At 40.3% G+C, this 14,096-nt stretch overlaps 1 protein-coding gene across 8 annotated transcripts in view; it reads left to right on the top strand.

The window, feature by feature from the left end:
• kidins220a (kinase D-interacting substrate 220a) overlaps nt 1–14,096 on the top strand; it is a 68,028-nt gene that overhangs the window by 32,763 nt on the left and 21,169 nt on the right. For all 8 annotated transcript variants that reach the window (XM_017475864.3, XM_017475863.3, XM_017475862.3 and 5 more), the window contains exons 21-22: nt 1,518–1,662; nt 2,398–2,560. In XM_017475864.3, the coding sequence (XP_017331353.1) occupies nt 1,518–1,662; nt 2,398–2,560 (308 nt within the window). The remainder of the gene's footprint in view (nt 1–1,517; nt 1,663–2,397; nt 2,561–14,096) is intronic.

The following is a 14,096-nucleotide window of genomic DNA, read 5'->3' as shown; positions in this document are numbered from 1 at the left end:
ACCTGTTTGTTCATTTATATTAGCAGCCACACACTAAAGTCACAAAGCTGTCATTAGAGACATTAAAGTAGACATAGAGCCTTGGATTTCTGGAGCTTGTGACCCAGCTTCTGTTCCTGATCAGCAGCTGTTGAGAGTGACCTCAGGACACGAGTGCACCAGGCTCACAACTCTTCAAAGCTGAGCCACACCTGAGAAGTGAGATAAACGCTTTGGATAATGTACCTGATGCTATGATTTATGCTTGTGATCATGTGACCACAATTATAATTCGTAGAGCTTTCATTTTTAAAAAATCTATTTCAGTACAATTATGTATTCTGCCATATATGGTGCAGTCTAGGCCAACCGTCTTGCCAGTGAAGGGATCAGTGATTATTACATGCAGAACACTGATGTGGGTCTTCAGAGTCTTATTAACTTAAGGATAATAAATCTTTCCTGTTGCCTGACAATCATATTCCAATTAAAACTGAGTTGTAGGTGTGGCTTTGGATGGAACACTAATAAGTGTGATGTATTTGTTTAAATTTCGAGTTTCAAAACAGCTAGCTTAAAATAACTTCCACCGAAATCACTGACTACTTTTGAGTAGTAACATGCTCAGTTATAAAACAGAGAGGGACTATTTGGTTATTGCATTTAATTATCTAATAGCTGGTGTGTGTGGGGCGTTCTGGCGCACTATGGCTGCGGTCACATCATCCAAGTGGATGCTACACACTAGTGGTGGTTGATGAGATTCCCACCCCATACTATGTAAAGAGCTTTGAGTTTCTAGAACAAAAAAATAAATAAATAAATAAATAAATAAGTATATATATATATATATATATATATATATATATATATATATATATATATATATATATATATATATATATATATATATAAACTGCAATAAATAATTAATATAAAAAAAAAATATATATATATATATATATTATATTAATTATTTATTGCAGTTATATATATATATATATATATATATATATATATATAAACTGCAATAAATAATTAATATAAAAAAAAAATATATATATATATTTTATATTAATTATTTATTGCAGTTTATATATATATATATATATAACTGCAATAAATAATTAATATAAAAATATATATATATTATATTAATTATTTATTGCAGTTTATATATATATATATATATATATATATATATAACTGCAATAAATAATTAATATAAAATATATATATATATATATATATATATATATATATATATTGTTGTTGTTGTTGTTGTTGTTGTTGTTGTTGTTGTTGTTGTTATTATTATTATTATTATTATTATTATTATTATTATTATTATTATTATTATTATTATTATTATTATTATTATTACTATTATTATTTACATATTTCTTTATTTTAAAAGCAAAGATTAAGGCAATAAATATTTTGTGTTTTTGTGCCCACTGATATTAGTTAATTATAAACTGTTGCAAAACTGTTGTAAAATGAGCCTCTGTGCTAAAGTGTGTCTGTCTGTCATGCAGGATACATACCGGAGGCGTCAGATGCAGCGTACAGTCACACGCCAGATGTCGTTTGACCTGACCAAGCTGCTAGTTACTGAAGACTGGTTTAGTGACATCAGCCCTCAGACCATGAGGAGACTCCTCAACATCGTTTCAGTCACAGGTTTACTGCCATCTTCCTAAATTCAGTGATCACATCTTGATCAGGAAATCTGAAATATTTGTACTGTTAATATTACATGATACCTGCATAAACAAACAAACAAACAAACAAATATCCTGTGCAGTGTTCTCTTTGAGATGTAATGTTTTAAAACAGTTTATATCACCACTTAGAGAACAAACATACTAGGAAAATAACTTTTATTGATTTTTTTTTTTCCACTAGTAAGTGCTACGAGAAATCCTCTGACCAAATTCATTAAAAATATATCGTGTCAGTTTCCTTGATCAAAAAAATTGATCATTTGCAAGATACCATAATTTACTGAATACATCATATACTGAATACATGCTGTACTATTGCTTTATTATAGCTGATTCGTATTAAATGTGCTTATCATAAAGTCTGTATATGGAGAGCTGTATTTTTTAGCATCTTCTTGTGTCCTCTGTAAAATCAGCAGTCTCTGGACACACACAAATAGAATGAATATGCATTAATATTTCATGAATCCATTCCATTATTACATATAATTCATTGTAATTAATTGTAATTGTATGCATTACAACAACCGTTTCTTACATCAGCTTATTAGCTTATGAATTCAAAATATGAGTACAAATTAATTTCCATGTTATATTCATAGGAATCTTGTATTTTTTTTTCTGAAACATTTTACAACTCTGACTTTTCACTATTAAGGTGATTTTACAAATACGATATATGCTGTGACAGGGCGCCTCCTCCGAGCCAATCAGATCATCTTCAACTGGGACCGGCTGGCATCATGGATCAACCTAACGGAGGAGTGGCCTTACCGGACGTCCTGGCTCATCCTCTTCCTGGAGGAGAATGACATCGTCTCGGACCAGGTCACACTCAAGACCATCTACGAGAGGTCAGATTCCATGCCAGCCGTCCTCCTACACTTCAGCACACTACTCGTGTTAATGTTGGAGCAGCGTTCTAGCATCCTGTCTGCTCGAAATAGCTGCTAACAGCCCAATCAACACATGCATTTACGACAAGTTACATTTCAGTTTGACACACAAGTTCACAGCAGTCACAAGGTTTAACAGCTCGAGTGGCTCCAGTAAACATCCGTCACGACACTGTTTTCTTCCTCTGACCTGAAGGTGGCAGTAGAGAATTTTTTTGTTCATCTTCTATCCTCTGTATCACTTCTGACCTGGTCAGGAAGAGACCTTTTGATGAAGTAATGGGTTTTGCCCTTTCTGTTCAGCCCTTTGTGTGTCAAATGTCACAGAAAATCGGAGAAAAATCTGATGTTCTTGTAGATTACTATACGGAACATTGACATGCACTACACTTGGTAAGTATTTGCCTTATTCTTTGTTGCACTAGTGAATGCAGAGGGTAGAAGGAGGAGCTTTGTATGTGTGTGTGTGTGTGTGTGTGTGTGTGAAGCAGTTGCTGCTGTTGCTCAGGGCTTGGCCTTTAAAGGTTGCTTTCTGTCACACTGCACTAGCATGCTGTGACTCCCTGGGCTGTGGAAGTGTCAGAGCGCCTCAATGTCAGCATCTGCTCCCTCTTACTGACTCGTTCTCTGTCTCTCTCTCACTCTCTCTCTCTCTCTCTCTCTCTCTCTCTCTCTCACACACACACACCCATCCATTCTCTCCATTCTTGAACCATGTTATTCCTGTAGTGCATAAATGCACCTGCTTCTCTCCTCCTCCCTCGCACCCAGTCCTATCTCATCTCCTGAGCTTTTAAAGAGATTCAATAAAAGTCTTCAGTGTACTAATGTCAACTGTAACATTTTAAACTTCTTAGAGTTGTGATGTCTAGGGATGTCACGATACCAAAAATCTAGTAGTCGGTACCGATACCACCAAAAGTACACGATACTCGACACCAAGTCGATACCAATGTGTGGTTTAAAAAAATAATTTATATATATATATATATATATTTATATATATTTTTTTTTTTTCTGGTTGACATCCTCCTCTGGCTAATACTGGCAAAAAGAGAGAGAGAGCGAGCGAGAGAGAGAGGGGGATATTTTAGTTATGAAACACTGTCTGACCGTGACTAATAAAACGGTGGAGGATACAAGCGCGCAAGGTGCACTCCTATAAACATGCGCACACACACACACACCTTATACTAAATTCACTGATATGGTGGCAGGCCACAAAGATTTATTAAAAGCAGGAACATATGAATAATTATTAGTGACATTAGGCTACATTTAGCTGACAGGACATGGGCTGAATGGCGATGCATGGTGGCCCATTCGGAGGTAGTTTATAACACTGCAACGTGTTTGCGTCGTTAACAAATAACTGGCTATCGCAAACATTACATGGCGCATAATGTTAGCTGGTTTCACGACCACAATGCCAGCTGCCTTTAACAAACATAATATAGGAACGTCTTTCAGGTGCTTCACCAAATTCCAAGTGTTTCCTCACTTTGTTTGAAATGAATGATAGCATCGGTTGCACACCGGCTTCACAGCATCAATTATATGTTTGTTGTCATCCGCCTTGAATGTGAAGTATTTCCATATTCGACTCTTACCATCTTTCCTCTCAACGTGTCAGGCGGAGCTAAAGTTGTCACCATTTCTGTAGTTTTTCCCGTGTGCTTGTAGGCATTCTTCATCTTCACCACTTGTGGACCAACTAAAACACTTGTGTGTATTTGCTGCCCCCATCAGTTCCGGAAGAATTGCACCATCTGTACCTTCATTACCAACGATATCTACGCTACTGCAGAAAAACAAGTACCATCGTGTTTTAAGAATGTTAGTACCAACTTGGGACCGAAGCATCGGTTTTCGTGACATCCCTAGTGATGTCACTACCATGAATGGACACATTTACATACCCTTATTCTGTCAACTCTGTCCAGTCCAGCGCAGAAGATGTTTCTGGCTGTAGATGAAGATTTATTTTTCAGTCTGAGCTTAATGGTAGCACATTTCAGGCTGGAAACTTTGTAACGAGTCGCAAAACAGTTCAGGCTTAGCCCGAAAGTTACTGTTGAAAGATGTGTCAGTTACAGTGACGGGCAACTCATAAGAATAAGTCTATATCATGCTAATGTTGTTATTGATATATCTCGGCTATGGCTGCACTGTAGTCAAGTCAAATGCTAGCTAGTTAGCAATCGCTTTGCTAATGTTTTTGCAAATTCCATAGTGTTTGCATAATTGCATTAATACTCATTTGCTTGTGTGTATGTGTATATTGTAACAGTTTTGAACAAACTAACAATGCTAGAAATAGAGGAAACTCACTTTGATAGGATTAAACTACTCTCACTGTATTGTATTACCTACAATCAAGGTCATAAGCTTACATCCGCTTTGCAGAATCTGCAAAAAGTTAATAATATTTTTTTATTTACTTTTTGTTTTTTTATTTAGTTCTGCCCTGAATAAACTATTTCACATAACAGATGTTTACATCTAGTCCACAAGATACAATAATAACTGAATTTACACAAATGAACCAGTTCAAAAGTTTACATACGCTCGATTCTTAATACTGTGTGTCGTTACTTGGATGATCAGAGACTGTGTTTATGTTTTGTGAGAGTTGTTCATGAGTCCCTTGTTTGTCCTGAGCAGTTAAACTGCTCACTGTTCATCAGAAAAATCCTCCAGGTCCTGCACATTCTTTACTTTTCCAGCATCTTCTGCTTATTTGACCCCTTTTCCAATACCGGCTACATGATGTAGAGATTCATCTTTTCACACTGAGGACGACTGAGGGACTCGTACACAACTATTACAAAAACATTCACTGATGCTCAAGAAAGAAATGGGGCAGGGGGTTGGGTGTAAAGACGATTGGTGTAAATTGTTATTGTTTTGTTTAACGATCATCTTTTTTCCATTTAGTGGAAGACAAAATAATAGCGTATGTAAACTTTTGACCTGCTTCATTTGTGTAAATTCAGTTATGACCTGCACTGTATATAAATATCTAAGACTGTTGCTTCACTGTGAAACTGCCATTTTAGTGTAAGTCATAAGCTTTGAGAGAGCATTACTGTCTCACCCCTCTCTGCTTTGATTTCTCCAAGGGCCTCTGCACTCTTGGCTTGTTCTCTTCCTTTTTTTTTTTTTTTTTTTTTAGTTTCAGAATTAGACTCTGGCTCAAACATATCAGGCTGTATATATTGAGCCGATGCCATTATTTATCTCCTGTACACTTCTACACATGGCACAGACGTGGATATGGTGTGTTCACATGAAAAGTTCAGCCAATCAAAACAGAGGTCATTTAAATAAAGATTTAAAGGCACAGTAACGAAAACACCTGTTTAATTGAAAAGTCATCGCGAAATGAAATCACGAGCGTGTTTAGCACAAAAAAGCACACAGAGGTTATAAATGGATTGGGGGTTTTAAAAAAAAAATAAGTAAAACAAAAACGTGCAATACGGGTCCTTTTAAAACACAGCCATCAGCAGTTGCAGATCTTTAAGAAGAGAGCTGACATGTTGTGTTCTTATCTGTGCTAGATCTGTCTCCTGATAATAAACCGTCAACGTTTTCTTGATGCTCTGTTTTCACCTATGTTTCCCGTGTTAGTCACATGGTCATCTCTCTTTTTAAAGACATGAGTCATGTCACTACATGAATCCCCTGGCTACTGTTTGTTGTTTGGCCATTTAAGTAGAATCTGGACTTTTTTTTTTCCCTCCCCCTCTTCTCGTCTCTTCCTCTGTTTAACTGTCATTCTGCGGTCAGTTTCACGTGAAAGACACTGACCCACAGTCGGTTTCAGAGTCCTGCTTCCCTCTCGGGCCTGTCTGTAGGGGCATTGTGAAACACCACTGCCCATGTGGCAGCGAGGTCAACTTTCCGTGTACGCCCCAGGGCTGTATGTAGCCCCAGACGTATCAGCCTATCGGACAGCACGTTACTGAAGTATCAGTGAAAGAATGAGTCAGCGATTCATAGGTCAGCTGTCACTCTGAATCGCACTCACAATGTGGTTTCTCTCTGTTTCGTGTGTGTGCGTGTGGGTGAGAAAGAGGGGGTTGATGGACGCATCATGTGCTTGGGAAGAGGACATACTGTGTGTGAGAGCATGTGGGCGTATTGCCTAGTTTAGATTTGTTTTTATGTTCTCTCCTTCTCTCTTTCTTTCTCACACACACATTGATTTCTGGAAGAGAGAAGTGATAAAATACCCTTTTACTGACCTTGTTCTCTCTGAGTGGATTAGAAGTCATGAAGCCTTTAGGCTTTTTACAAACTATTACGTCTTGATCTTTGTTCTCGCTGTGCTTTCAAACTTCTGAACAAAAATAAAGTCATGACGCCGAGGGTAGGAAATATGTGTAAGTAGTACAACACAACCACAAACACGCACAGACGCTCACACACACACTCACACACACACGCACCTTACTGCAATTACTATGCCTTAAAAAGAGCACACAAGGAAGAGGTTCAGCTACTCGGATCTGACGCTGTCGGCTGTGCGCCGTGCAGTACAGACACAATGCCTCTGTGATGGATTGCTGTAGGTCTCATAGATAAGTCTATACAGTAGAGTAGTGCTCTCAGCATGGAAACAACTCCTTTCTTTCCCACAGTGCGCCAGTGTTTTAATCTGCTGCAGAATGTGAATAATATGTTAATAACATTAGCCTGTTTTATGATTAACACAGAGGCTGGCTAAAGTAATCTGGCTTAGAAACAGTGTGTGTGTGTGTGTGTGTGTGTGTGTTGGAGGGGGAACTCTGAGCACAAAGATCACTGTGTCCTCAGGAGACACAGTTCGAGTCTGCACCTACACACAAAAACACCCTGACCAGCGTGATTCATCCGCTCTACTGGGAAAACTACAAATTGCATGTAGGAGGCCAAGTCAATGCTCCAGCGGCCCCAGCACACTTAGGCAAATTGAAAGCAAAACAAATCCCAAAATGTTGCACCCTTTTTTTTCTTCTTTTTTTTCTTTTTTTTTTTTTTTGGTGTGTGTGTGTTTTATTTGTAGCTGTCAAAAGTTGCAAATCAACACTCGGGCGGTGTTTCTCTAATATATTCCATGTTTCTTTAATTATATTATAGCTTGCTTTCTCTGTTCACCTGCTTCTTTTCTCCCTCACCTCAGAAGGAGAAACGGAAAATATGTCATTACGTTCGGACCATAAAAAGTACGTCCGGCAGCAGGCGGAAGCCCATATTGAGTGCGCTGGTGGAGAGGAAGTGAGAGTTCTTGCGACGGCTGGTGGCCGTGATCTGGTGTGGAGTTTTCGAGCGGAGTCAGGTCCAGCGGGAGGTTATTTCTGGTGCTGTGCTCCGATTTTAGCTTGTCGAAAGGTGTGGCCCACCGAGCCGGCTTTGCTCCGACATCTGGTGTCCTGCGCGTGCCAGCACGGCCTTACGGAACCCGAGCGGGCTGAGCACCGTGCCCAGACCAACCCCTCCCCTCCTGCCACACACACATACACGCACACCTGATATGGGCCGCTAACATATGTCGTTCACCCCCCCTCACAAACACACCTCCCATACTGCCAGAGCCCCTTGTTAATTAACCGTTAGGAGAGCTGGTGACACGCTCTCCCACACAACCTTTCGCACCCAGGAGCGAGTGTGAAAGAAAGCTCGGGAAAGAGCACATGCCCCCTCACCTTTTGTCTTCACCTCACTAACCATCTCTTGGCATAGCTCCCTCACACTCTCCTTCAGCTTTTATCTAACTCTGGATGTTTAAACTCTCCTCCTGTTCTGAAAGCTCTTCTCTCCTGTCGCACTTCCCAGCTTCGCTCGTTCATTCAGCGGACAATTACTCCAGCGCTGCGCCGTAAACGCCAGCTTTAACGGAGATTTCTCCAAAACTTTTTAACTAATGACACTTGAAATGAATCTGTGCAAGGCAATCAGAGCTAATTAGAAATACTCCTTTTGCAAGTACAGAAACATTAAGATGACATACTGTTCATTCAGGATTACTTTAATTGGACCAATTATTGTAATTTTGGTTGCAATTACCGTCAGAGATAAAAGCATTTTTCTGAAGCACATTTTGTTCAATTCCCTTTATGCGTGCTGCCTAATAAGGCTTTAAATATCACTCCTCAACAAAAGAGAACAGCTTCCTTTTTTTTTTTTCCACCACTTTTGAACTTTTGTGCCCTTGACTAAGAGATTCTTTCTTCATCAACGTCTTTGTGCTGTTTCCGTATTTCCCTCACGTAGTGAGCTTGTCTCGAACAAGTCTGAGAGATTTACTCCGTATGCCTCTCCCTCTGGATTGAGCCTCTTGTATGGCTGCTGAATCCTTCTTGAGCCATTTGGTAGTGGGAGTGAACCTGTAAATGAATAGCACTGTAAATGATTAGGCTGTTGAAAAACCCCATCTACTTCCTAATAGAAGCGAGCAGTATGTCTGAAAAGGAGAGCTCGCTTATTGAGGACACACACGGTCTTCGGTTGGCAGAGTGACCTCCAGATGGTTGAGATGAGCTGGGGAGTGGGAGAAAGTGAAAGTTAGAAATAAAGTGAGAGGCTGTGTGGCGAACAGAGGGAGAGGAGAGTGGATCTAACACTGGTTTGGAACCGTGCTGTCACAGAGGAATTGGTATTTGTGCTTTGTAGTTCCCAGGCTCTCGGGTTTTTGCGACATCATGATGATGACGAGAGTGGGAAATGAGTGAATGTTACGTTGGTAGTTGGCCAAAGCTCTGAAGTCTTTTTATGGATTAAAAGATTAACAACGAGTGTTCCAGGGCACTGGAAAGAAATTTTGTCATTAGCGTAGAAACAAGAGAATGCTTATCGTCACATCTTCTGTGGCATTGCGTATTTGATTAATTCAGTGGGATAACTGTAAGGTTCAGCGCTGTGAAAATCCTTGGGGCTCAGAGAAAATTATGCTTAAATCAACTTATCTTAATGCAAGCTCGAAATAGCACGGCTTACTTAAGTAGTGCTGTGGTTTTACCAGTCAGTTGCTTTCCCAAAGATACAGCTGATGAATTAAAATCTCCTTTACATACCTCAGCTTTCAGAATTCTTTGGTTATGACCAGATAGCCAACATCACCACCCCACGATTCGCATAAACCTTAAGACAGGCCTCAGTGCTTCTCACAAAGCCCTGATTCTGACTTTATTGTTATTTTGCATTCATTAATCTATAACTTCTTTTTGTGTTGCACTGTTTGGTGTTTGTACTGAAAAGCATATGCTAGTACAAATAGGCCACGATCTGAGACGTTAGAGCCCTGTTTAAGAGGGGTTCGAGTGATGTCCGGACAGAGAAGAGTATTTACGGTGAGATTTGAGGGATGGTGGGTTGAGCCGTACTTGTATCTCAAAGGGAACGTGATACAGAGTGGGTTTGACAGGTGTAGGTGGGAGCTGGTTTGGCTTTACAGCAAGCATCAATGTTTTAAATTTGCTGCAGACAGCTACAGGAAGCCATTGGAGAGAACACAGCGTTGAGGTGATGTTGGAGAACTCGGGGAGGTCGAAAAGAAGACATGCAGCTGCATTCTGGATCAGTTGCAGGGGTGTAATGGCGCGAGGACAGAGGACCGAGCTGCAGTAGTCCAATCCGATCTTGAGATGCCAAGGGACTGAGCACCTGAGTGGTGTCTGTGGAGAGAAATGGTAGGATCCTTTTCATGTTGTAAAGGAGACAATTGCATGATCATGTCAGATTAGCAAGATGAGCAGAAAATGATAGCTAGCTGTCTAGCACTACACAAAGGTTTTGTGTGTTGTCAGATGTTCAGAGTTCTCCAGAGATATGACAAGACCTTGACGTGGGGCTGCATCTCCAGGAATATACAGCAAGTCAATCTTAGTGTCCGATAACGAGCTGCCATCCAGATACCTTCCTGACATGCTGAGATCTGAACATGAGTGTCTGAGAGAGGACATGAGTTGTGTGTCATCAGTGTAGCAGTGGTATGAAAGATTGAGGATAATACCTACGGATGGAGTTGTTATAGAGGGAAAATAGAAGAGGGTTCCCACAAGTACTTGGTGAGTTTGCACGCGGCTGATTAATGGATCCGTTGCATGTGACGTGATATGTCTGTACCTTCAATAAAGGTAGAAATTAGCAGGCCACTAATTTCCAGGGTCACGAGGATAGATAGACAAGAGAGTCTTGTGATTGACCATGTCAAAGGCTCTTAAGAATTCCAGAAGGATTAGGATCAATGATAGTTTGGCTGATCTAGCAGCTAGTGACGTTTCTCATTAACAGCTGTAAGAACAAAGTTCTTAGGCTAGGGTCCTCGTGGCAGTTCTTGGTGTGAAAGAAATCAAAATTGATTGCAAACTGCTCATTTAAGAATTTTTGTAGAGAACTGATAGGGGTCAGTAATTGCTAATGGACTTGTCCAAAATGTGTATGACCATTTCTGTCTTGAAGGCAGTTGGAATGTCTTATAAAACAGTTAACGCATCTAGCAGTTAATGCATTTTAGTGCTAGACAACTGTCCTAGATGCTGAACATCATGCTGCTGAACATGCTGGATATTATTTCACGTTTTCATTTTCATATTTCTTCATAATGGGTTCCTGCATTTACTTGCCTTTTATATATATATATATAAAAATGTCAGCTGAGTGTCAGTATGATTCATTTTTCTTGAACGACGTGTTGAAAGATCTCTAACTGTGTGCTAGATAGTACAGGAGTGTGTACAGGCGTGTCAAAGGTCAGTGATGATCTTCTGGCAGGGGGCCGAAGACAGTTATATGTCACTTATCCAAGGAGTGGATACGTTTCTAGAAGAAACAAAAAGTGAATATTTTTAGGTGATGAGTGTTGCAAGTTCAGTTCCATACAAGTTCCTACCAGTTGATTCTTGAGAAATTCCTTGATACCAGAATCATCAACCAAACCGTGAGAAAAAGCAGATTAATCCCAACCACCTTCTAACCAGACCTATCTTCTATGCTGTTCTATGCTGAACATCTATCTGTGTCTTGTTCAGCAGTAAGGCAAATCTTGTTTACCACTTCAGCAACTCTCTGGAAACAAGTGAATAATAACATGCGTTTGCCTGGAATCGGTTCGGCGCTTCCTGAACAACTTCCGGAGCCAGTGTTTTAGGATATGGCATCTTCCTGATGTTTGACTTCTCACAGACTGTTACAGAAGTAGCTATTATTATATTATGATTGCTTAATTTAATGCTGCATGTCATTTTGTGGTTATCATAAAAGCTCAACTATCAGTGGATGTCTTTCGCGATGGTATTATTATGTAGCACTTGAGTTCAACGTTTCCCTTGTGCCTTGTGTTTTAGTAATTCCTGTGAAGTGGCATTTGAAGGAACCTTTAGGTTTGGATTCATGGTTTCACTGAACTGGTTTCATCACCAGTTTATTGTGGTGCCTTGATTTTCTTCAGTTTAGTCTTATTGACCAGTGTGCATTGCTTTAACGCGCCAATATCTTCCAGTCTTGGTCACGGTTAATTAATCCTGTTTGCCGAGTGTAAGTTGGATTCACGAAAGGAAGTTTCCAGTCAGGGGAGCAGTAAAAGGAAAGCTTGAATTCAGATGTGTTTGTACTTGTATGTATTGGTCATTTTTGTGTATCCAGCTGAACTGGAACCCATTGAGAGGTTCTTTACAGACTGCTGTGTCTTTACATGCAATTGCAAATCAGCAGTGCGGCCATGAACATGTTTGCTCTGCTTGCTTGATTGAGCGCCTGGCAGCTCCTCACCCCAGGGAGTGCTGACGGACGCCTACAGCTCCACGTGCCAGCCTGCCAGCTGCTCTCCGAGTCACGCCTCTACAAGGCCACCATTGGCTTCCACCAGCCATCTATGATATGTAATTCAGCCATGGTTGCTCTTTTTGCAGTGGTAACATCGAGTCTCCTTAATAGTCTGAAAACATGAATACATGTTAGCTTTTCTGCATGTCTGGGCATCTTGTGTAAATGCTGAAAGGCACTCGCCTTGCACCATCATCACAAGGGTGGCTGGAAGCAAAGTCAAGTGGCACGTTAATCGGTCAGCCGGAGGGGGAAAGAGTGGGAGAATTATGCTCCTTCCCGTCAGCTGCTGCTGTGTAGGAGTTTTTCAAAAAGAGGAAGAGGAGGAAGAAAGGAAGGCTCAGTCAGTGTCAGGATTGATCAGCATTTAATGAAACGCAGGCCAGAAAGCTCCCAAGGCAGCCACGCCACCAGTCTCAGAGTCACCACATGGCTGCAATCAATAGTAGTATTTGTATATGTAACGGCTGTACGATAGCCTGTGCACTTTGATCTGCCTCTGCATTTAAAAAAAATAATAATTTTTTAAAAAATTACAATGCTTTCGCATGAGGCAACTCTGCTGATCCCAGCGCTCCCACGAAAGTTGACTGATGGCGCCTTTGGATATTTGCATATCTCTCCCAAAGCAAAAAGTACAAAATATCACAGGCAATGTTGGAACAAATCACTTGATGTTTGGGCCAACTTTTCCTCCACATTGACTGAAAAAATGCTGTCTTTTTGAAGCGGATGGGTTCCACTTGTTCGAGCCAACATAAATAGAGCTCTGCATGTTTTACCATTAGTAAACGATGAGAGTCGCTTGAACAATACGCCTAGCAGCTTTTGTGATGTGACTAAGGTGTCAGACACGATGCTGCTCAGTGTAGCCTTTTTAATCCAGTCTGCAAAAGCAAGCTTGTGCAAAAGGAAAGAAGACCAACATATATCTGTAATAGGGGAAGATGAGTAACTACCCATATGTCCTCAGTGACTGACCAACAGCACCCCCACCCCCCCACATCCTTCTCTCATCATTCCCCACTTTATGCCAGTATGGCTGCTGTCAGCTCAAGCTGTTAGAACTAGAGTGTTGTGATGGCATGTTTATGCTTTGGTCTGGGTGTTGTATTTGGATATGGCCGGTGTCAGGACATTTGTGTTTTTTGCTTCATGCCAGATAAAATAGTAGGGACTTGGTGGAGCTTTCACACACCCAAAACTGTTCTGCATAACAGTCACTGTAGTGTTGTAATGTTGAGTTATGTGTCTTTTGACTCCAGACCTGCAAACATTCACGCATATTACGCATGAGCGACACATAGGAGTAAGTTAGTACAAGTTTTCACCCAAAAATACGCCAAAAAGTAGTCTTATTTTCCCCCCAAATAAAACGGCAGACGAGCCAATAGACGTTTCGGAAAAAAAAAAAAAAAAGAACTTTCTGACCAGGAAAAAAAAAATAACCAAGAGTAAAAAATGTGAGCACTGTGAAACCATTTAACAGTTTGTACGAGGGACATCAGATAAGCAATTTGTCAAAGGACTATATCGAAAATGTTTAGTATTTACTGTGTTTTTATCCCCGTTCCCAGGACTACCCATAATTCCTCTTCTGATTTGGCAAGTCTGGGATTCCATAGACAAGTGGAATGTGCATTATTGTTTAGACGGTGTTCTTCACAATCCCATTAAATCTAGCGCG

Source organism: Ictalurus punctatus, chromosome 9 (genome assembly GCF_001660625.3).
Source record: "Ictalurus punctatus breed USDA103 chromosome 9, Coco_2.0, whole genome shotgun sequence".
Taxonomy (NCBI): Eukaryota; Metazoa; Chordata; class Actinopteri; order Siluriformes; family Ictaluridae; genus Ictalurus; species Ictalurus punctatus.
This window is presented reverse-complemented; position numbering and strand designations above follow the sequence as displayed.